The 24484-nt window shown below is 43.3% G+C and overlaps 1 protein-coding gene across 17 annotated transcripts in view; it reads left to right on the forward strand.

Moving 5' to 3' along the window:
* The window catches only part of MYO5A (myosin VA), a 98667-nt gene that overhangs the window by 46057 nt on the left and 28126 nt on the right, over positions 1–24484 (forward strand). For 11 of the 17 annotated variants that reach the window (XM_032122410.1, XM_032122394.1, XM_032122400.1 and 8 more), the window contains 17 exons: positions 1579–1722; positions 2490–2571; positions 4009–4116; positions 4560–4666; positions 7025–7290; positions 7845–7926; positions 10355–10495; positions 11304–11429; positions 13412–13495; positions 14800–14802; positions 16864–17025; positions 17526–17623; positions 18267–18353; positions 18447–18555; positions 19336–19547; positions 20441–20597; positions 24086–24325. In XM_032122410.1, coding sequence (XP_031978301.1) covers positions 1579–1722; positions 2490–2571; positions 4009–4116; positions 4560–4666; positions 7025–7290; positions 7845–7926; positions 10355–10495; positions 11304–11429; positions 13412–13495; positions 14800–14802; positions 16864–17025; positions 17526–17623; positions 18267–18353; positions 18447–18555; positions 19336–19547; positions 20441–20597; positions 24086–24325 — 2208 coding nt within the window. The remainder of the gene's footprint in view (positions 1–1578; positions 1723–2489; positions 2572–4008; positions 4117–4559; positions 4667–7024; positions 7291–7844; positions 7927–10354; positions 10496–11303; positions 11430–13411; positions 13496–14799; positions 14803–16863; positions 17026–17525; positions 17624–18266; positions 18354–18446; positions 18556–19335; positions 19548–20440; positions 20598–24085; positions 24326–24484) is intronic. The other 6 variants (XM_032122396.1, XM_032122402.1, XM_032122403.1 and 3 more) reach the window with 1 other exon arrangement.

The following is a 24484-nucleotide window of genomic DNA, read 5'->3' on the forward strand; positions in this document are numbered from 1 at the left end:
GTGCTCTGGTAAGCAATCTTATAATCCCAAAGACTTTCTGGTTTTATCAGTAATACTTCTCAAAGGAATAACTGGTTTCTGAAATGTTGTAGTAATACATTGCTACCACCACCACCAAAGTATGTCACAGTAGCAATAATTTTAAAACAGAAGAGTGCAGTTAGAGTTGCATTCAGTTTGAATGAATTTGATGTTTCCTAAAGCTGCAGAGATGCAGTTTGTTCCTAGATCCTTTACAGCAGCTGTCCATCTGATGCCCACTTTGACATCTGCTCTGTTGGGTGTGCGTGCTGCTGCTGCTGCTCTCATGGGGTTTCTGACGGTCTAATCCCCCTTTCCAGGCTGTACCAGCTGGCACTGACCCATTCACTGGCCTTTTGCTTGCAGATTTGGGATACTCAGCAGTGCTGCTTGCTCTCATTTGCTTTTCTCAAGTTTATTTCAGTACAGAGTTCCAGTGGATTGCTGTGTGGACTGGGAAAGTAGGACACAGATACAGTGGTGCACTTGGGGCTTAGTAACACACGCAGTACCATGTGGTGAAGGGCAGTGTGCTGCATCTCAGTTACTCCAAATGCCATTCCTTCTGGTACAGAGATACCTTAAGGAATTTTTTGGAAGGTGAATTGCTGTATGATGTCTGAAAAATGGTCTAACTGGGAAGAGAAAATGCTTTTCTTTGAAGTTGAGCACGTTGTGATTTGCATGCCTTGAATTCTGATCCCGCTGGTGACTGTTGTGGGGTGAACCCCAGTGCTGATGAGGTAAGGCAGAATTGCACCACGTAGGATCCACAGTCGTTATTTGCCCTGGGCATCCCAGGACATGTGAAATGGAGGAAATGCATGAAGTATTGTTTGTTGTGTGTGAAGCTGTATTGAATTAATCTGAGAAAGTTCAGCACAAGGCAGGGCAGCATCGAGGGCTGTCTCTGGGTCAGTAACCAAGCTGCTGTGGAGGGGGTTCAGTTTCAGGCAAATGACACGAGTCTGTGCATGTTAATTTTTAGATTATGCTTAGGCACACAGTAAATATTTTAAACTTTTGTGTTTGCAGAAATGGTTTGGAAATGTGGTAATTAGAGAGTAATAGTAATAATGAACTGTTAGCCAGGCAGAACAGAGTGGGCTGGGGGTTTAAGACAGGTGGACTTTCAGAGGTTGCAAGGACTATACTTATATCTGTACACCTACATATATGAATACAGCCAGGTGAAATAATTCTTACAGTTTTAATAAGTCCTTGGAAGAAATCTGTGTGTACGTGAGCTTTCTGTTAGACTCTTTATTTCCTTTTGAAAGACTTCAGAGAACAATAAAGGATTTTTAGCTGTAAAATTAGACTATCTGGAAGTGAAATAATTGCTAGGAGTATCAGCTGCCAGTCTTACATTAATGAAATACCTATGTTTTGATGTAACTTTTTGACCAGGCAGAGATCTTTCTTCATTAAATTCTTGATTATTTTTAAACCAGGACAAGATTAATGTTGTTAAGTGTTTATGAGCCATGCAGATGATTAAAAAGATGTGATAATTTCTACAAGCTGTTTAACCTTTACAATATTCCCTTTTTTCAGTCTATTGGAAATGCCAAAACTACCAGGAATGACAACAGCAGTCGCTTTGGTAAATACATTGAAATTGGTTTTGATAAGAGGTATCGAATCATTGGTGCTAACATGAGAACTTACCTCCTGGAAAAATCCAGAGTGGTGTTTCAGGTAATACTGATGTAAACTCTTCATTTTGTTATGTCATACTTGAACCAATCCACTGTGTTCCACACTTCCTCTCCACCTTTGCCTACCTGATAGTCTAGAGCTCACTAAAAATGGACTTATCCTTGACTGGCTGCCTAAAGACATAAAAATAATAATTAGTTTGTACCATGCAGAGATGTTACATGAAGTGCTGTTGTATATTTTAAAAGTAAGAGGGGTTTAGCTGGAAGAGAGTATTTTTCTTTTTTTTTTTTGGTTTGAAGGTATGGAATTTAGAGTGCCTAAGTTCAGAATTACTGAATGTTGGTCATGAGTCATAACCTTCTGAGCTTGTCCTTCATTTCAAAATTCAAGCTTTGCCTTGGCAAGGAAGATACTCCCTTTACCAGCTTACTATAAATGCTGAGGCAAATGGTATTAGTTATTTTTGGAAAATGAAAAACGTTTGAGTGTGATCATTTCGCCCACCCACAGAATCCTGATCTATATTTAATGGTAATCTGCAGCTCTGAAAAGTGAAATCATGCTTTTTTTTTTTCTTTTTTTTTTAAAGTGAAAATGTCTGCATGCCTCTTACTGTTGAAAATGTATTAAATTAACCAAGAAGGAAAAGATAGATGCTGATTTATCTTCCTTTTTTCCATGTGGCTTCTGTGCTCTTAATGTATTGCTAGATAAAGCATTATACACAGTAATTAATTTCTGCTCATGGTTGTTTCTGCCACTTGTTAAGTGGTGAAAAATAACAAATTCCTTTCTTTTTAAAGGCAGAAGAGGAGAGAAATTACCACATCTTTTACCAGCTTTGTGCCTCTGCAGCACTGCCTGAGTTTAAAACCCTACGATTAGGTATGCCATTCACCTTCATTGTGTTGTGTGGTGGTAGGGACAGGGCAGCATCTCTGAGCTTCCTGAGCCATAGATCCAAAGGAACAATTGCTCCCTTTTAAATTCTAGACTTTTAAACCTTCAAATATAAAATGTATTGAAAATAACTAAAATGACAGACCTCAGACTTTGTGGTTTTCTGATAAAACAAAAGTAACAGATTTGTTTATTCAGCAGACTCTAATACACTGCAGTTGCAATCAATAGGACTTAGTATGTCCTGGAGGGTGAAATTCTCTTCTCTTGGTTCTTTAAAACCTTTATTCTATTGTTCCAGCCACTAGAGGATTTTGCCCTTTCTGGTATAAGCATCTGAAAAGCTTATTTTGATCTGCATACTTTTACTTGGGCTGTTAGCAGCAATTACTTTACAATCTCTGCTAACCTGGTGATCAAAAAGCAGATAAGAGAATTTTTTCCTTTTTCAAATTAAAATGTTGATAGAAGAAAGTTTTGTCATTTGACAGGAGTTGGTGCTTTGTAAAAGAAAGGCATGATGATGGCCTTAGGATAGACAATCACCTCATCATTTTAAAAATTCAGTATAAATTTCAGGGCTTCCTGTATATTTTTAAAAGTCGGTTTCATAGCAGGAAAACTGCACAGCCTGTGCTGGTTTCTGAAATACCGTTCTGGTTTTACAGTGTTTCTCTGCTCTTCTGCACCATCCTGGCACATTTAGGATTCGCATCTGCTCACACAGGAAAGAAAGGAACTGATGTAATTATAACTGAAGAAGCCATTTAGCAGACTTCTCTTTCAGCATTCTTGGAACCTTGGCTGATCAGAAGAAAAGGAGTCTGTTAGTGCAGCTGGAAGCAGGGGAACCACTGAAGCCATAGGAATTTACACAGGAGAGCTACTGGTCTACCAGTGGAGCCCAGAGCTGTCCCCAGAGTGGTATGGAGCTATCTGTTCTCCAGCCTCACCTCCTCAGCCTGAATGGGTCACACATACTCCTAAGGCTGAGCCAGGCCATAAATTAGAAAAGAGGAGAAAATGGAAGAAGATAATATCCTGATGCAGTACTAGCACAGTGATGTCTGTCACACGATTCCAAACTCTGCACCGACCGCTTGGTGGTTGGTTCAGACTTGGGGAGTAACTGCTTCCAAAGGGGTTATTCCACAGGTGTGGAAGTCTGAACCGAGGTTAGGTAGAGAATATGCTTGGGCACCTACTGTGGGAATCAGGTAGCTTAAGGAATACTTACTTGCACAGTTAAATCTTGAAAAAAATCTTCTCTAGAAAAGTGTGTCTTATGAGCCAGAAGGCGAAAATATACATATGTCAAATCATGGATTCTGCCAAGAGCAACTTAATCATGACACAGCTTTACAGATGGGCTGTGAATTTCTGCATCAATGTGTGTATAATACATGCTTTTTATTATTGCAGGGAGTGCCAATTACTTTCACTATACGAAGCAAGGTGGAAGCCCTGTGATTGATGGTGTTGATGATGCTAAGGAAATGGTGAACACCAGGCAGGCCTGCACTTTGCTAGGTAATTGGTAAATCACAGTCTTATTCCAAATCTGAGATACTAGCAACTGTTTTCTATATTATTTGTGTATATTTTTTTCATACTCTGTTGTGTTTAAAACCAAGGAGAGTTTGATAACCATGCAGAAGGTATTTAAATTGTAGTAGAATTACAGATCTAAGAGGAGCATACATTATATGAACATAAATGGTGGATTCTCTTGGTGTAACATACACAGTGCTGGAGGTCACTGACAAAGCACTTTGAAACAGCAAATTAAATGATTCATTTTAATAGATTTTTTTTTTTCATCTGGTGGTAAAATGTTTTTGATAGAAGTGGAGCCAATTAGTACTGTCAAATGTCAAAGTCACACACAGCGGTCTCTGTTTTTCTCTCTTTAATAAATTTTTTCATCAGCTGCAGGTCTCTCCATTCAAAACATTTTATTCATCCTTTTCCAGGGATTAGTGATTCCTACCAGATGGGAATTTTTCGAATCCTTGCTGGCATCCTTCACTTGGGCAACGTGGAGTTTGCATCTCGGGATTCTGACAGCTGCACTGTTCCTGTGAGTAGTAGATGAGCTGAAGGGCACGGTGTGCACTCTGACAGGCCTGCCTTCTGCTTGTTTGCAGGGACCTCTTCTGAAAAAGAGTAAAATGGAAATGTGTTTATTTCTAATTTGCTGACATTTTCAGTCTTTTGCAGATGGATTCAACTCTTCTCAGTTTAGAGGCTTTAGACAGTACTCTCTGTATTACAACATTGGTGTACAATTATAACTGTAATTGATCTGTCCTAGAAAAGTCTAGTAGGCAAGCTAGCTTTGAACTCCTGAGCAGGTGTCTAGATCTTTATATTCCAACATGAGTATCTTCCCTGCACACAGTCAGTGCTTTGCCAAATGAGGTTTTTTTGACATTAAATTCCAAAATGTCCTAAATAATTGCAAAATAAATGCTTTGCAAAGCCCTCTGGGATGTCTAGACATGAGCATAGGATGTACAGATACGATTTGTGTGACTCATCTAAGTGTCATGGTTTTATCAGTTCTTTTTTGCCTTGGAGATCAGCAACAAGGACTGCATAGTCTGATCTAAAAACCCTCCTCACTGCTGAGGGCTGAGGCTTCTTGCCCAAGCCCATATTCTGGAGATGAGAAGCCAGATCTGGCTGGTCTCTTCTTTGGATTGAGTGACCAGTTTCTCCTTTTGCCTCTCCTTGCATGTCCACTGCTGGCCTGCACAGCCTTCATCTTTCTCTTGCTCTTGCAATAATAGCAACACTTGCAGGGTTTCTTTCTTGTGTCGCTGTCAGTCCCTTTCTCAAGCATCTGCAGTGGCAGTTTCTGGAGCTGAGACAACAGGTCCTTCATGGGGCCAGAGCTGACTGGTGTTCCTGGCCTGACACCACCTGCCTGTGGGATCTAACAGCTGCTTTGAAACCACAGCAGTAGTCTGGCTCTTTGGCGTGCCTTATAAAGGCTTTTGCTACGAAGAAAGCTCATTTAGCGATCACAGGTAGAAAGCTGGTGAGCCCCAGGACATGAGGAGCTTGCCTGTGTTGTAATGAGCATCTCCAGTGCAGGAATCCCACTGGCTGAGCTGGTAAAAAGCTGCAGGTTCCTGTGCAACCCTGGCCTGACACCTGGCAGGCAGTGGTCAGTGTCGGCTCCGTGGCATCATTGCCTGGGCTGTGCTGTTCTCTGGCAGTAGCCACATCACCTCAGAGCTCTGTGCCATGCAGACTGCTCTGCTGGGAGGCACTGGTGTGGTGCTGGAACAGTGGTGCTGCAGGGTGCTCAGCAAAGGCATGCTGCTGTGGCAATGAATCAATTTGTTTAATGTCAGCTTGAGCAACCCTAATGTGACACTCATTTGTGCAGTGTTCATAATTATTATTACTTTATCATAGTCTTCCAAGCCAGTAAAACATGCTCAGTTAACTGGATTTTGGAGGTGTAACTGCATGGGACCTGTATGCTGTAAGAACTAGAAAAAGCCCCAGAGAAGTCACAGGGATGTGGAAATATTGAAAGCTGATGTACCCTGAAGGGTACATGTGGTAACAGTCCTGTGCCATCTGTCCTTGTCAGAACACTGCTTGTCGATGTGCTGCTGAGCCACCAGGTGCAATGGGAGCATGATCAGGAGGCAGTGCTAGGGGAGCTCCTGAGGAGGAAAGACCTGTCTGCCTCCTTGACTTCTAGTGATCAGTTTGCATGTTAGTCACAAGCTGTAGTATCTTATTGAGTGGTAAATGCACTGCACTGGTTTTTATGCAGAAATCTTACATGCCCATCTCAGCATGCAAGCCTTGCTGGTTGATTTTACCCAGTTAAACAAAGCTCAGGTTTTTTTCTCCTATACAGTCCGATTTGAGAGCTAGAGGACATCATTGTGTGCTGCAATCTCTGAGTGTTTGTCTCCAGAATTCACTGAGAAAACACTTTAAGTACTGAGACCAGAGCACTGAAGCCCTTCCATACTACTTGTTTCTTGGCTCGGGCTGTTCTGCATTGCCCATCACTCCCTGCCGTGTCTGTATGTGAGCAGTCAAGAGCCCCACTCAGGAGCTGCAGTCCATTTGGCCTGAGGCAGTAGTAAGAATTCAGAACACCAAGTCCAGCCCAGCGAAGCCAGGCGATTCATTTTTGTGAAGGTTTCAGGTTCCCTGTGTGAAGCATTTTGGTGCACACAAGTGTAGTAAAATAAAAGCCTTTAAGGAAGCTTGTTCACTAATTCACTCAGCAATGTGAATGTGCTGAGTGGGTAGGGAACTTGCTACGTTTTGAAGGAGGAAGAGCTGGGGAAGTTGCTGTTGCTGCTTATTGTAGGATCACTGCAGGCAGGCAGTTCTGTTTGCACGGTTGTATGTTTGCTATGGGTAATATTGTTTCAATATCTAATGAGCCTGTTTTTATTAGCCCAAGCATGAGCCCCTCATCATCTTCTGTGACCTCATGGGTGTGGAGTATGAGGAGATGGCCCACTGGCTTTGCCATAGGAAGCTCGCCACTGCCACCGAAACCTACATCAAGCCAATTTCCAAACTTCATGCCATCAATGCCAGAGATGCACTTGCCAAACATATCTATGCTAATCTCTTTAACTGGATTGTAGACCATGTGAACAAAGCCCTCCATGCTACTGTAAAACAGCATTCTTTCATCGGGGTGTTGGACATCTATGGGTGAGTTTTTGTCAGAGATACGACACTCTTACGTAATTATCTGACTGCAAAGAATCTTCTTCTTTATCATCTAGCACTGCATGGATTACACAAAAAAGCCCCAAACCCTAGCAGCTGCTTATTCCAGCTGAAGGAAGTAGGTGTTTAGTTTTGACATACTATCTAAGATCTTTGTCATGACTTTGACATTTATAGTGGGATTTCAGGTTTTTGCTGTTGGTAGTTCATTTATCTGTTGCATTGTGGAAAGTTACAAGGGAATTTTCATGTCAGGTTCCTCCAAGCTGGCACTTACAGAGAGGATGAAGATAACTAATGTGCTCTCCAGGAACATCAGTCCTTTCCCTGCGTTCCTCATCCCTGCCTAGAGAGGAAGCATCACTGAACTGCCTATGTAGTGCAATTTGCTGTTTCCCTGTGTGCTTTCTTGCTTGACCTGTGTTATTTGTGCCTGAAATAATTAATTTAACTGGAGGGAGGGAAATAAAAATTTTGGGGTAATTTTATCTTTTTTTTTCAGTACACTAGTAATTTTGAGTATATGCATATTTTAGATTTGAAACATTCGAAATCAACAGCTTTGAACAGTTCTGTATCAACTATGCCAACGAAAAACTGCAGCAGCAGTTCAATATGGTAAGTAGGAAATGACTGGCATTTCCTCTTCCCTTTCCTCTCATCCAAGTCCATTCTGCTAATTGGGTCCCCAGTGGTTAGGATGAATTCCTTCAGTCTATTAACCAGCTGTCCTGGCTGTGGGCTTTGAGGGATGGGGAAAGATCGACTATCTCCTAGAAATAGATTTTATGACTAACTGCTGCTCTGGGACTATTTGAAATTCCGATCACAGTAACAATTATAAGGCAGAAGCAGTGCTTGGCAATTAAGACCCTGAGATTGCCTGTCAGTGAGAGCACCGTGTGGATGAAGTTGGAGTCAGTGGTGTCTCTGTAACCTCCGAGAGCCCCTGGATGGGCAGGCGAGCACGGCTTCGCTGCTGGAGATCGGCCGCCTGCGCTTCCTCCCCGGTGTTATTTTTTGAGGCTTTTCAGCTGCATCCTGAAGTTGATGAATGACGTGTGGCAGAAGGCGGCTCTTCCCCCTCCTCCAGAGAGATCACGATTCTCTCCTCAGCCTTAGTGACGTTTGCAATTACATATCTTACCTGCATAATGATGAGGCAAGTTATTTCTGCCAGGGCTGTTGCTAGGCTCTGCTGCAGCACCGGGATAGCTCTGAACTCTCGTTGTGATCGCACCTCTGTGGCAGCGTGTGCTCGCAGGACCGGCTCCCCTGTGCCCTGCTTAGTCCCTGTGTGTTAGGGAGTAAGCAGGGTGCTGGAGCAGAGGCTGGGCTTTCCAGCCTTGGCATGTCCTTTCTGTGTGGGTAGTGCCATGGTTGGCTTCAGCTCCGTGAGTGGGATGTCGTACCTGCTGGGCACAGGGCTTCTTGGAGTTTGCTCAACTCTGCAGCAAAATCTAGTTGCTGTAAGAGCTGTCTGTAATGGTTCTCTTCTTCAGTAGAGATCACTGTGCCCCTGTTCCCTTCACTCCTGTGCAATTGCTGTAAGCACCTGCCTCACGGAGGAGGGGGTGCCAGGGCTGTTGCACTGCTGTCCTGCCAGGCTGCCAAACCCAGTGCTGGTGAACACGGACCCCTTGGGCTACCATGCAGGCACACAGGGTGGAGGTTGCTTTAAATTAAAGCCCTGTGGCTGGTGGCAGCCAGCAAACCTTCATGTAGCTGCCTGGAGCAGCCTGAGCCCTGCTGAGGGCCGCTGCTTGGGAACAGCGCGACCACCCGGCCCTGCCTGGTGCCCACCGCCCTCAGGGAAAATCAGGTCTGAAGGCATTTTTCACCACCTAACTGCTAGTTCCTTCACGCTGAAAAAACGGGTTTCTGTTTTCTTTCAGATCTTGGGTTGGATATGAGTTGCCAGTAGAACGCTGCCAGGGCTTCCCTGCCAGGTGCAGGGTGGGAATGGGTCCCGTGGGCGCGGTTCAGGAGCGCAGTGTTGGGAAGGATGGCGTTAAGCTAATGAGATAAAGGGATAAACAGCTTTGTCAGGGTGGTTTTCTGCTGCCTGACAGATGTGTGCTGGGGAGCTGTGAGATGTCTGTGGGCTGTACACTGAGCTCGAGGCAGCTGGGACTGGCGCCCCAGTTCAGGTGCTGTGGCACCCCAGACCCTGCCCGTGCTGCTTGGTGCTGGTGCTGGGGCACTCCCAGCATGGGTCCACCTGCCACAGCAGCATTAAGTGTGCAGAGAAATGTAAATGGGGGATGAAACATCATAAAAAATAACTGGAGTCAGCAGTCTTCTTGGTTTTTCAAAGCACTTGTTCTATTAAGACCACAGTTTGCCTGTTTAATGTCTTATTCTGCTTTTTCCTGAAGTTTTAATTCCTCTCTTATGCACTTTTCATTAAAGCTGTGCAGGTTATTTGTGATAATATTTTTGAATAAATATACAACTACATGGTTACTGATATTTGTACCAGATAAACCTGTCACAGAATTTTCATTAAAGGATTCCTAGTGCTAATACTCCTTCAGCTTTTGCCGAAGAGTAAATTTTAATGCAATGCATCATGTTAGAAAAAAAATCAGCAGCCATTTAAGAGGAAATGGAGCTCTGTTCTTTTACAAGGAAACACAAAAGTATTTATAGTGAAATTTTGCTTGAAATAGAGCAGTGCTCATAATTTCCAAATCATAAAAGCTTGGCATATCCCACTTTATAGGTTGCTGTTCCTGCACTTGAAGCTTTCTGGGTTTTATGTTGGTTTTTTATATGAGAAAAGAGCTTATAGTAATTGTGGGACAATATAGTAAAAAGATAGGGTATTTGCAGAGAATATGGAGTGCTTTAATTTAATCTGTTGTTTTTAGGCCAGGAAAAAAGGTTAATTTATTTCTCATACACTTGTTAAAGGGTTTATTCAGTTGAACTAGTGTGTCACTTGACAGCCTGGATTAATGTGCCAGAATGAATTCAGTTGAGAGTTCAATGTATTTATTCTGCGTTTTATTTCACAGAAAACTGTTTTCTTTTTGCCCTGTAGCATGTCTTTAAGCTGGAACAAGAAGAATATATGAAGGAACAAATACCATGGACCTTGATTGATTTCTATGACAATCAGCCGTGCATCAACCTCATAGAGGCCAAAATGGGAATTCTGGATCTGTTGGATGAGGAGTGCAAGGTGTGTGTTCGAGGGCTTTCGTAGAAAGGGGTCATCAGCTGTCCTGCTTCTGGGCCTCACAGGGAGAAGTCGTCTGCAGACAGTTGTCATTTTGACACTGCTGGTGCAAGAGTTTGGAAAGCATACAAACAGAATTGGCAATTACAGGAGGAGAAAAATGGTTGTAGTAGTGAACCCCCTCTCCTCCCCCCCATCATGTATCTCTATCTGTTCCTGTGTCTCTGATCAACTTTGTTTGGACTTTGACAGTTTTCTCTTCCCTGAGGATAGTGAGTGCAGTCCTTGGTCCTGTCACATTTCCCCAAATTGCCACTTGCTTGGTGTTTCACCCTTTGTCTTTTAACTTGGTTTATTTTATGCCAAGCCATGTACAGGGGATGGCTCAGAGTGTCTGCCTCAGTGGAAACCCAGCGTGGGGTTCCTTTGCATCACAAAGTGTCCCCAGAAATCTCTAACAGAGGTGGATGAGTTCTGCTCAGCCTGGTGCCGTGCCTTTGGGTTCCCTGCCCTCAGGTGTGTGACACTGGAGGCACTGCTGGTGTCAGATGTGTCCCAGCAGGGTGACACTGGAGGCACTGCTGGTGTCAGATGTGTCCAGCAGCTGCACCTGCTGCCAAGCAGTGCCCAGTACCCGGTGTGGAGCAGGAGGTGCACAGCTGGGTACTGTCCTTGATTTGGGCAATGCTGGGAATCCAAGGAGCTGGAATGTCAAAGCAAACCATCAAGGGTTGTCCCCATCTCCTTAGAGGCTTTTGCTAGTGAAAAGTGTTCGAGGCATTTTAAGTGGATTCTGTATTCTTTTCCGTAGATGCCAAAAGGCTCAGATGATTCCTGGGCCCAAAAGCTGTACAATACTCATTTGAATAAATGTACTCTCTTTGAAAAACCACGTCTGTCAAATAAGGCCTTTATCATCAAGCACTTTGCTGACAAGGTAAGGACTTTTCCTCCAGTCCTGCTTTCCTGCTGCTGTTGGGAGGGGATCCTGGGGCTGCTACAAGCAGGGACTGGGCAGTGCCATCCCTGGCTCAACTCAGCTCTTGCAAAAGTGTGCCTGCCTCATCCCCATCAGGAGGAGAAAGTGAACTGGCAGCTGTGCAGAGCCAGGGACACAAACGAGCTCCTATCACATGCTGTAACCACTGACCATCCTTTTTGCAGACATGGAGGCTTAGTGCATTTGCAGCTCTCAGCATTACTGTGTCAATTCCAGTTATGCAACAGAAATGTACAAGAAAGGAAATCCTGTACCCCCCCACTCCTTTTAGCTAAAGAGCAGCAAGGAATTAATGCTGTTTTTGCTGCCATCTCAATGTGCAAAGAGGAGAGAGGCTAACACACCCTTTTCTATTGCTGGAGCAGTGTGTGCTGCTCCCACCCTCGCCTCGGCTGCTCAGGGAACAGCTATTTCTAGGGAGCTGGCTGAGGGGTGTCTCAGTGGAGTGCATGTCATGTTCAGCTCCCAGTGCTCGTCAAACTGAGCCACTCAGGTTAAAACAAAACATGTGATAATCCCATTTATTACAATTGTTCTGTTATACAGAAAAGCTGCCTCTGAATATTGTCAGCTTTGTCAAAAAAGGTTTCCAGAAGCTCTGGGATTCTTATCAGTAGGTCTGCACATGCTGACATGAGGGGTTGGAGGCCTTTATCTGCCTCCAGTAGGTTTCTCCCAGGCTCCTGAATTTATGTGTAGAAGAAGGATCCTGTTCTTTTTGCATCTAGTGTTACCTTAATGAATGCAGCAAGAACATCTCTGTAACTGTTTAGATTCACGAGTTCTGTTTTATTTTGTGGATGAGAGAAGAAGAAGGAATTAATATTTCATAATCTGTTCATTAGGTTAAACTTTGATATAGAAAGCAAGGCTTTCCTAGGTCTAGTCTGTGAGCAGCAAGGTCCAAGGAAAGGTGAAAGTAGCTCCAAGCAGGTACTATCAAAGCTCTAAGCTCTGATGTGCTGTCTGTACTAAGCATTTTATGTTTTCTGTCTGCTTATGTGACCGTACACAGACATCTTGGAGGAAAAACAAAGCCACAGCTGTCAGGTCGGGGTCTGTGCTGCGGGTTCCTCCTGGATGAGGCAGGGATGCTGCTGCCCTCTCCTGGCACAGCCTCCCGCAGAAGGAGCACGGATGGTGCCCCAGGTAGTGCTCAGGGTGGGCTTTCAGCTGCCGAGAGACCCTGGGGACATCCTCTGTCCTCTTCCCTCTAGGAATTCCCTGAAATGTTCTGCAGCTCAGGGTGTAGTGTCATTGTGCAAGCACTGATAAACAGACTTCTGACAGTAGTTTTGGTTTTCTTTCAGCCTTGAGTTAGGACAGTGACATAAATGGTAGGTTTTTATCTGACACTGGCTGTTCTTTGGTCCAGGAGACCCTGTAGCCCTGTGACAGAGGATTGTTATGTATTTTCACAACATTCAGACATTTTATGGCTTCTGGTAAAATTAGTCCTTGTGAGCACAAATGAGTCATTTCCACAATAAGCTTCAGGCAGATGTACTTAACTGCCTCCTGGCTAAGGAGAGGAGATACTTTGTTCTTGGTTGCATCTGGATTTCAGACAGCTCTGCAGCCCTGATGAGTTCAGTGCAGGAGATGCTCAACACACGTTTTGATTGTTCACCCTTACGGAAACCATTCAGTCATGCTGCCTTACCCACGGGCACCTCTCAGCAGTGAAATGTGTCTGGTATAATGCAATAGCAATATTCCTCTCTCTCTATTTTAATGTTGTATGTTTTACTGGAAAGCACTCTCTTTGAGGAAAATCTATATTTAATGAAGATGCACTTGGGAGCTGCTATTTTCAGTATATAAAAGAATTATATTTTAAATGTGAATGTTACAGCTGGTAAATTCTATGCAAGTTATTCTTATTTAATTTCTTTCTGTGGTAAAATGATGGCTTTCAGGTGGAGTATCAATGTGAAGGCTTTTTGGAAAAGAATAAAGACACAGTTTATGAAGAACAAATTAAGGTCCTAAAATCAAGTAAGGTTAGTATAAAGGTTTTTTTTCTTCTTCTTTTGCAGTTATGAATCCCTTGAATTAAGGATCATATAAAACTCCTTAAAAATCTAGGAAACATTTCTCCCTTAGTATCAGATCAGCTGAAATTCAATATAGTTTGTGTTTTTCTTGGTTATCTTTATGAATTTAGAAAGTCTATATCCTAATTTTTTTCCATGTAAGATCAGTCTGTTTAGCCACTGATTTCACTGTTTGTGGTTTGGGGGCTCTTTTGTTGGGTTTGGGCTTTTGAGTGGGTTTGGGGAAGGGGCTTCTTTTTCACAAAACTTTGCTATATTTTCTGTAGAGATGTCAATGACTTCTGATATACTGTAGGGGTATAAGAAGTCTTAACAGTTAAGCCCTTAATTTTATAACCTGAAAACAGAAGCTCCTTGTCTATGGCGTGACAAGTGAGCAGAAAATTTCTGAGGGAAAGACAAGTTCTGTTCCAGAAGCAAAATGAGAGAGGAATAAAGTATATAGACCCTAAGGGCACAAACCAGAATTGACAATCTTGTCTCCTTGCTATCTATGAAAGAAAGATAACATCTGAATTGAAAAATACTGCATGAAGGAATATTATACAACAGGCCTTCAGTGGCATCGCCTGCATTGTGTAATGGCAGAAACACTGGTTGTGCTCTCAGAAATGGGAAGGCAATTAACTTGACATTGCACAGTGGTGGCTGTTGGGAATTTGCTGGCTCTAATGGCTCAGGAAGCTGGGTATCAAGGACAGGCCATTTAAAATTATGCTTTTTTATCAGGAAAACCAATGTTTTTCTCTTCTGTTTCTATTCTGAGCTGATAATATGAAGCTAAATGATTAAAACATGTGGTGTAATGAAACACCACAGCAGACTTTCCACTGGGAGAAGTGTTGAAGTGGTGTAAGGGAAGCCAGTTGCTGGGGGTGGAGGGGGAGGCAGGTGGCATCTTTGGGGAGCTGGTAGGGGCCAGCCAGCCACTCTGTGCAGGGCAGAGGAACAGGGTGCTCTGAGGGATGTCAGCCAGTGACTGAGGGACAGGCAGTGGGGACAGAGCTGCCATAAGAGCCTGACAGCAGCTTGGGCAGGCTCAGTGTAGCTTGAGACAGTTCAGTCTAAACACTAAAAAGAAACGTGGTTTTACCCCATGGTAAATTTTGCCAAAACCAGTGTAAAGAATGTTTCATTTTTATTTTTCATCAGCACCTCTTTGTTAGTAGTTGTAGTAGAACTGCATTTCTGATTTTCACTTTATTTTGTTGGTGGTGGCGTTTTCTGGGTTTGCTGTGCACATCCAACAGAAGGTAATTCTAAATTGAATGCATCATCTGTCATCCTGCCCATGCCCAATCTCACATACAGCTTGGATGCATCTTTGCTCTCCAAAGTGCATGACACACACTGCTCTCAGCAGGCACTGTAGAGTTCAGCTATTTATTTTGGCCTTCTCTGTAAATCCACCCACAGAACCTCTTTGAACTAGTTCAGTTTCCATGCATGTATCATGAAAGCAATACAACAGTCCTGGGCTTTTATGCTTGCTACTGGCATGGTTGTTAAAATCTTCTGTTGTGGCTCTGTATTGAGAGAAATTATCTGTAAGATTGTTAGCAGCATGTCTGTTAAGTTGTCTGAAAAAATTACAGGGAAGAAATGCTTGTTGCTTGTTTTCTATCACATAAATTATCTACCCTTTGATCAGTGTTTCCCCTTTCTTTAAACACTCCTAGTGTTCTGCGAAACAAAGAAAATCGATGAGGTACTAAAACCCAAAACCAAACAGGAGCAGGAATGGCCCTGCAGTGTGGATTGTTGCAGCACTGCTCCACTATTGCTGACCTGTACTGGAGAGGCCAGACACTGTTCCTTTCTTCTACCTGGGGACACTTGGGCCAGTGCCTATGAAAATAGTGCCTTTGATATGCACTTGCTCATTTTTACAGGCGGATTTTCCCAGGGTTGGAGAAAGGGAGTGAGACTTGGGTATGGACAGCTTAAAAGAACTCATCCATCTGCAATCAGGAGCTTCAGAAAAATCATGTCACATTCAAACAAGTTTCTGTATAGGCTGAAAAGACCTGGCTCTGTAGCTCAGATGCCTATGCACACCAACTCACTGCATCGAGGGCAGCTGACAAGGAGGTGGTAGCCCAATCATCCTCAGCTCTGAGTTGAGTCAGGGGAAGGGAAAGACTAAATCACCCTCTGCAAATGTCATTCTTCCACCAGCTACAGCGGTAGACTCAGGTGAGATAAAGCCAAGCTGTGATACTCCTTTCTAAGTTCAGGAATTTAGGATACCTTTGTAGCATCCTTAGTCATTCTGTTTTGCTGGAGTGCTGTGCTGGATGCTACTGGGGAACATTTGATGCCTTCTCCCAGCCCATCTGGCACAACCACAGAGCACAGGTGCCATTTTGTTGTGCAGCGTGTTTCATTGGTTATTGTGTCTGCTCACCAAGTTTCATAAGACAAAACCAATTTTTTAATTTTTTAGTTTGTACTTGGCCCAAGCACTTTCTAAGTACTGAAAAATGAATGTTCCTATCTCTTGGGAAAAAATGCACAGATGCTAGATATAAAATTATTTATGGACAGGTAGAGAAGTTCAGATTCTCTTACTCTTATAATGGTTCTGAAGTGTTGTAGTTGTCAGTAGAAAGACCTGGTGGTGTTATTTTTAGTTATAGGTTACTTCAGAGCAGCTGTGATGTATCAGTATGTTTTGTAGCCATTGGAGAAAGGGAACCAGAAGTCCTGTGTGGTATTGGAGGGATGTTTCAGGTTTTTCCTCCACTCCCACTGGCAGGGAGTAGATCTCAATCAGATAAATTTGGCTAGTGGTTTTTTTTTTTTTCAGTTGATGGTTCCTCTTTTAAGCTGATTATTTCAAGTTGGAGTGATAAAGCAGGAATCATCTTTGCTGCCTGCTGCTTTATTCAGTGTCCCAGATACCTCTCAACCACAAAGGAGACTGCTGCACCATTGGAATATGCGAGGACCCGGTTGGTTTCCTCCTTAGATCAAAGCAGCCATTTATAATTGCAGCCAGTAGCTATGAAACTGCTGTCAGTATCTAACAGATTCACATGGAAGCTATTGTTGGCTGTATGAAAAAAACCTCAAATCACAATTTTATCTTCAGAAGGAGACTCACTGATCAAACCCTCAAAAGTTTTGGTATTAAACCATGGCCCACTCACTGTACCACTTAGCTTGTCTGCTTTTTGCATTTGTCTCCTGTGAAGTTCAACAAAAATGCAGTTCTTAAAAAAACTGAGCCTGGAATTTAGCCTTAAGTGCAAACAGGTGCAGTCACTTGCTGGATTCTTACCCTCTGTGTGTTTTTTATTCTGTTCTACCAGTTTAAGCTGCTGCCAGAGTTATTCCAGGATGAGGAGAAGGTCCTCAGTCCCACATCAGCAACCCCTTCAGGGCGCGTGCCCCTGTCTCGAATGCCTATCAAACCTGCCAAGGCCAGGCCAGGCCAAGCCAGCAAGGAGCATAAGAAAACTGTGGGACATCAGGTGAGTTTGAAGATGCAGCTCTGTTAAATAATCTCTCCCTTTACCTCCTTTCTCATAGGTCCCAAGGCGTGCTGGTGCCTCATAGGATCCTGTGCGATTTTTAGAAGTGCAGCTTATTACACCTTGGAGTTTGGAGCAAATAGTCCCTAATTACTAATGCTCTGTGGGGCACAATTTCAGGGGGGCTATTTCTTATTGTGGTGCCAAACCACAAACTGATGCTTTTCAAAACAGATTTAACATGGATGCTGAGAAGTTTTGAAAATCTTAAACTAGGTCTTTTGGATCATGTGCTGCTTTGTCTGACTCAAATCAAAAGTGGGGTTCAATCCCCAGAAAACCTGGTTCCAGTTATGAATATGCCAAACATAAGATATCCACCTATTTTTGCCATAATTAAAAGTATGAAGATGAGGTCCATTTTCTGAGGTTATCTCAAACATGACTGAGCTTACTGAGGCTATTCACTGATATTTTTTTTCATTTTCTTTTTCAAAAAGTTTCGAAACTCTCTTCATCTGCTGATGGAAACCCTGAATGCTACAACTCCTCACTACGTGCGCTGTATTAAGCCAAATGACTTCAAGTTTCCATTCACGTAAGATGCCAGTTCCTGTGTGGTTTGAGTAGCCCGTGCTGGGAGGGGATTGCCCAGGGCCACCGAGGTTCAAGGCTCTGCTGAGCCTTGCTCACTCAGGAGCAAATACTGTGTCTCCTTTCTCTGGTTATGGGTTCATTGTGTGTGTGTACGTGTATTACAGCAGGAGATGTTCGGGATTAATAGAGGGAGAAATAATTCCTGATACCATTTTTTTGTTTATGGTGATACATGAGAAAAAAATTCCAACATTTTCATTGCTGGCAGTTTTAAATGTAACTGGCAGTTTGCACTCCTTGAGCTCATTTGACATTTGCTGGAATTTGCTTTTTCAGATTCCAAAGCCTATTTCATTATCTTTTTTTTTTTTCATGTATGAACTTGCTTAGAGCTTTTCTCAAAGCCCAGGCACACAAAGACTCCTGTAGCTCTTGGGCTGACCAGCAGGAAGTGCCAATGGGCTCAGACAGTTCTCTGGCCAGGCTGTCCTCTGTTACCCCTGAATTTCAGGAGCACCTTATTCGCCACCCATCACATCCCACCCCTGCTCCCCACTGTGCCACTTCTGTCCCGGGTGTGCACACAACCAGGACCCCCAAGTAATGCAAACCTAGTCCCACACCCACCTTTTGTTCCTACCTAGATTTGATGAGAAGCGAGCAGTGCAGCAGCTGAGAGCTTGTGGTGTCCTGGAGACCATCCGCATCAGTGCCGCTGGCTTCCCTTCCAGGTGTGTTTGCTCTCTTTGGATTGCTTTCAGCTGCAGTTCTTTTTAAGGTAATGCTCGTTGTTGGGACTGACACTGTCTCTGCTGTTGGGACAGGTGGACGTACCAAGAGTTCTTCAGCCGTTACCGTGTTCTGATGAAGCAGAGAGATGTCCTTGGTGACCGAAAGCAGACCTGTAAAAATGTCCTGGAGAAGCTGATTCAGGTATCAGACTTAGTGCTGAGAGCATTTGGAATCTGCAGGAATAAAGACAGTGTTGCTTGCTCCCTCATAGCCACACTATTTTAGGACTTCCACAGAGTACTAAGCCACACATGTATTGTAAGCTGTAGCTCTTTGACTGCTGTTCCTTTCAGCTTAGAATCAAACAGCCAACAAAATTAATTTTTTTCAGTGTGCCTTTGTATATTCTCAGTTTTTCCCTCAAAGGAGTACTACAGCCTGTAGACATAAAATACTATTCTCTTTCTGGTTTAGTTCTGAAATTCCAGATGTGTTTGAGCAGCAGCAGCATGCTTTGTTCTGCCCTAGTCCTGATACCATAAGTGATGTGTGCGTGTCTGAAGCCCCAGCTGCTTTGTTTGCACTGTGTAATGTGGTCGAAGATGGACCGTTCAGAGGGCTCGGCTACAATTTAAGCAGAAAATTGTACATGTGCACTGACTGTATCGCTTTCATCCTCTGGACCCCTTTGTCACCTCCTGTAGCCTTCCATGTCATCATCTTCATGGCATTCTCATCTAAGAAAAAATCTCAGGATGCTCCTTTGAGCCGTGCTTGTGGCCTTATTGTATTAATTTTTTAACAGAATCATACAGACAAAATACCCTTCTTCACTACTTAATTTAAGTCTCAGATTACCCAAAATATTACACAGATAATTTTGCCTCTTTACTAACTGTGCTTTCATTTAGCCCTTCATGCCTTTTTTTATGCACTAACTCTTAATGCTGTAACTTATCCTCTTTTTACCTCTGAAAATAGGACAAGGATAAGTACCAGTTTGGTAAGACAAAAATATTTTTCCGGGCTGGTCAAGTAGCCTACCTGGAAAAAATAAGGGCAGATAAGTTGAGAGCTGCCTGTATCCGCATCCAAAAGACGATCCGAGGCTGGCTGATGAGAAAGAAGTACGTGCGTATGAGGAAGGCTGCCATCACCATCCAGAGACATGTCAGAGGGTACCAAGCACGATGGTAAGCACTGCTCAGGGCAAATCCCACACCAGCCTCAGTCCAGAGCCCTGTAAATAGGGCATTGAAATGTGATACATTGGTTCTCGCCTTCCTATACTGCCCGAGAGGAAATGGTTTTCCAGGGAAATGAAGGAAATTGAATATAATGAGTGTGTGTGTCCTGCCTGGTTTTGACCTTTCTGAGAGGACAGTAGCACCCTGGCTCTATGATGCAGAAAACAAGTAGTAGTAGTAGGAGATGTGTTGCAGGTGAGGTAAAGCAGGACTGTCTGAGTCCTCATTGCTCAGTTTCCATGTGCCCTCCCATCTGGGTCTGTCCTGCTGGAGAAGCTATTCCTCATCAAGGGTGCAGCTGTAAAGGGACATTCATCAGTCAGTGATTTGTTTGGATTGACTTCTGAGGGATGGCCATGAGGCCAGAGAGAAGGGCAGGAATACAGGTGGTATTGTTCAAAGACAAGGCGGTGATGAAGACTATAATAACCAACCTTTGGAAAGAGGCTTGTGTTAAGATGCTTTGTAATTGTCTTACTGCGAGAGCCAAGAACAAGCAAGCATTTTCTACTAGCTGAGGTTAGGAGAGTAGATCTGGAAGATGACATAGTGGAAACAGCTTTAAAGGTGGAGAAGAGGTGATGAGAAATTAAGCTAAGTTTACCTTGACAGTTCTATAGTACAGTTTTTAGGGGAAGTGAAAGCATTTCTCTGTAAAGCTTTGCAAGGTTTCTGTTAATTTGTCATTCTGTTGTACTGCCACACAGCAGAATAGCAAGTAAATATACTGTGTCACTGACAACATTAAGAGGAAATTAAAGATATAGGAAATTGAAAAGCAAACAAGCATTCAATCACTGGAACATAATTACAGGTATTATTTGTAATCTTTTCCTTAGCTATGCCAAGTTCCTGCGGAGAACACGAGCTGCCATCACCATTCAGAAGTTCCAGCGCATGTACGTGGTCCGCAAGAGATACCAGTGCATGCGAGATGCTACTATTGCTCTTCAGGCTCTCCTGAGAGGTTACATGGTCAGAAACAAGTACCAAATGGTGAGAAATCATAATGTGTTTTTTCACTCTACCTCTATTTCCACGTACTTTCAGGACGAAGCTGCTCTGTTGTGTTGTCTTGGGAGTTGGAAATGCTTTGTGTGCATGCTGCTAGGTGTGATGCACAAATGAAATACCAGAGCGTGGATTGAGGGACAGCACCTGGAAGTTAGAAATACCTAATACTGCCATCAGCTTGTCATTTTAGACATATTCTCACTGTCATCTAATACAGATGTACTTAGACTTTCAGTGCAGCCAGTGGAGAATCCAGCAGGAATTTGCAGCATTTCTGACTTTTTCATTTGTTCTATAGAACGTCGAGGCACTTAAATACTGAAAATAGCCTTGCTTTAATCTGCCTCCATGAGTCCAAATCAGTATCGGTTACATCAGGATACATGTGATGCACTCACTACTGGTCCTCTCCCATCCCTGGTTTCAGTGATTCTGAAATGGCTGATGGAATACACTGCAGGAGACCTATGTTACAAAGAGATCCCACCAAAATAGGATACTGAAAGTTATCCACAGGGGGAATTTTTGTTTTATTTTTTTAATGTACATTGGTTTTTGTTTGGGGATAAGTTGATATAATCCTGTCCTCATGTTATTGATAATATTTTCCTGATTATGCTTGATAATAAATTATTCAATTGAGAAATTAGAATTTGGTTTTCAGTGGTTACAGGGCCGGAGACAGAACTGTGATTCAAGCTGCAAAGTGCTAACATGTTTCATAGCACTTTTATCCGCAATAACTGTTTTAGCCAGGCTCAAAAGTCAGCGTGTGTTTCACTGAAAAAGTAGCTGAGGGAGTTGTGTTGTTTTCCCAAGTGTGTAGATGCTAAGGGCATGCAGCCAAAAGCCATCTCATGCTTATGTGCCATATCTTTCTCTTTTAAATTTGAAGTTTCTGTATATTTTTCATTTGTATTAAAGATGCTACACAGTCACATGTAGCATTCTAACACAAACTAACTACAAAGCCAGAAAACAAATAAACCTTGGTAAGAGTTTCTTAGTAGCAAGACCCCTGTGCTTGGCTTGGCTGTTCTTTTGTGTGGGTATCCACTTGCCTTTTTATTGGAATTCCTAGCACTCTTGTTATTACAAACCATATTTGTGATGTTAAACAGGATGTGTTTTTAACAGTGGTCTGACAGATGTGACAAAGTGACACCTGGGTCACAGCAGTAGGCGGCCAAAAATCTTCAGGAAAATGGGAGAGGTTTCTCTGTGCCTTGTTAGTTGCATGAGTAATACACACCCCATCTGTCTTGTAGCACAGTTTAATAAACCTGTTATATTCCCTCTTAACAGAGATGGCAGGTTTCTGGAGGAGTCCCTGCAAGGGGTGGCCAGACCTGCCTGTCAGGAGGATCCCCTCAAGCTGTGTTGTTCACCGCAGTAAAACATGACGGTCTGACAAGTGCCCCTGCAGTGTGCTGTGTTTGTCTTGTGCTCCTAAGGTGGGGTTTTACTCAAGCTGAGGTACAGGGATGGCCAGAGAGGGAAGCACAGGCTCTGTGTGCCATGGGAAGGTAAACTCTGTTGTTCTGGAGTTGGTGATGTTTGCAGACGAGTGACAGCGAAAGGTTGCCCGGTGACAGGGCACCTGGGCTGAGCCTTGGCTGCAGTAATGTGTGGTACACGTGTTGTTCCCTAGGATTGTGAAAGGTACCTGTTGTTGTTGCAGGAAGAGAGGGCATGTGTTGAGTCACGTGGGCAGTACAAGGAATTTAATATGGTTGAATCATCTGTTTCACCCATCCTGGGGAAAGCTCCTGCCTGAGACTTTGCAATGTGCTTCTCAGCTGGACAGGGAGTCTGGTTCCTCCATAGCTCTGACATAAGCTTTCCTGGGATATCCCTGGTAAATTAAGTAACGTTTCTGATCCTCTCACCTTACCTTGGAGTGGCTTGTTTCCTCACTGGATTGCATGGATGCGAGAATTCCCTGGCAGATGAGGACCGTCCCTGCGCGATGGAGGTATTTTACAGGACTTGTGCTTTCAAACTTCAGGTGGAAATGTTGTTGGAAGCTAGTTGTATTCAAGTGCTCAGGCACCTGCTGGGAACCTGAAGGCGTGTCCCAGAAAACATGTAAGCAGGAGGCAGGAGGCAGGAATGCCAACTGCATGGTGTGCAGTCAGAAGGACTTTGGCTTTTGACCTTGCTGTGCTTTTCAGAGAGCTGCTTCCTTACCTTGGTGTGCTGAGTAACTGAGTGCTGTTGTTTCCAGTCTCATTTTGAATTCAGAAATAAGTGCTAAGGGAGAAAGTTTGTATGTGTTATAGTCTTGCCACTTTGCCAGTGAATTTTAAATTCATTGATCTGGAACTGTAATGCTTCTAACACATTTCAGTTTATTTGCTAAGCAGTCTAAAAGAAAATAAAATTACTGTTACCTGACTAGTTTGTCTTATCAGCTTTGTGGTAAATCAGTGTAAGAATGTGAACTGCCTGTGATATTTAAACTATTAATTCCAAGCATTAACATGAAATCCTAAATAATTTTGTTCTTTAGAATAAACTGTTTAGTTTGTGGAAGCTTCATTAAGTGAACTCTAAAGCTCTCAGAGTCCTGGAAGCCTTGTGGGCTTGGGCAGGCTTTCCGTGCATAGATCTGCTTGAATTCAGGTGTTCCAGACCTGGGGGATCTCTGACTGAATTAGTGGGTGAAGGATCCAAAAACAAGTGGTAGACTCTTCCTAGCTGAACTCTCTGACTAACATACAGATGAAGGTTGCTGGCATTCTTGACTGGTTTATGTTATAGATTATTTTTTTTAAATATTACTGACATGTTTTTTTACACCTCAAAGCTATGGTTGAAATTTCTGCCGTAAAATAAATTGGAATTACTACACTATAAATTTCTTATTAGAATAGATGCAAACTTTTCCATGCTAGCAAGCCTAAGATATGTCAAAAAAGGCAGCAAAAACGCCCCCAAAAAAATAACACAAACAAACCAAAAGCCTCTGACTTTCTAACGTCTGTGACAATTTCCTCTGGGAAATGCAGTACTGACTGCATTGCATATCAAATGTGGTAATTTTAAACTTTGTATTGATGAACTCTAGGCAGCACATGACAATGATTCAAAAGTCTTTCAAGATAAAAATGCAGTTTGAAAAAAAAAAAAGTATTTGTAATCTTGCCAACAGGTACCATGTACTTTTGTAATTAGCTGGGATCTGACCTCAACACAGAGGAATGCCTGGTGCTTCAATGTCCCTCCAGTTCTTTTTGCCATGTTTTTCTTTCTGGTTCCTTTTCATTTTACTCCATTGTTGTCCTTGTTCCAGTCTTCTTTTCCTCTTCTTGTTTCTCTTTAAATTTATTCCATTTCTCGTTGCTCTTCACCAGAAGTCTCTCCTTGCAGGTGAGGTGTCTCTAGGTACATCCTTACAGGGTTCTGTTTAGCTGCACAGGTGTAGCTTGGAGCTCTAATCCCCTTGCCATGTGTTTTCTGGGCTGCAGATGCTGCGGGAGCACAAGTCTGTGGTTATCCAGAAGCACGTGAGGGGCTGGCTGGCTCGGCGGCGCTACGGCCGCACGCTGCGGGCCATCGTGTACCTGCAGTGCTGCTACCGCCGCATGATGGCCAAGAGGGAGCTCAAGAAGCTGAAGATCGAGGCCCGCTCCGTGGAGCGCTACAAGAAGCTTCACATTGGCTTGGAGAACAAGATCATGCAGCTGCAGCGGAAAATCGATGAGCAGGTAAAAGCTCCCTGGCCTCAGGGAAAACGTGTCAAAATCTTGGTTGCCTTTCTCAGCACTGTGGGCATTCACAGAATGCACTGAGTTTTCATTGTGAGGGCTCAGTTCTCTTTTCTGGCGAAGAACAGTGATGGGAGAGAAGGGGAGGCCGTGGTAGAA

Source organism: Corvus moneduloides, chromosome 13 (assembly GCF_009650955.1).
Source record: "Corvus moneduloides isolate bCorMon1 chromosome 13, bCorMon1.pri, whole genome shotgun sequence".
NCBI lineage: Eukaryota > Metazoa > Chordata > Aves > Passeriformes > Corvidae > Corvus > Corvus moneduloides.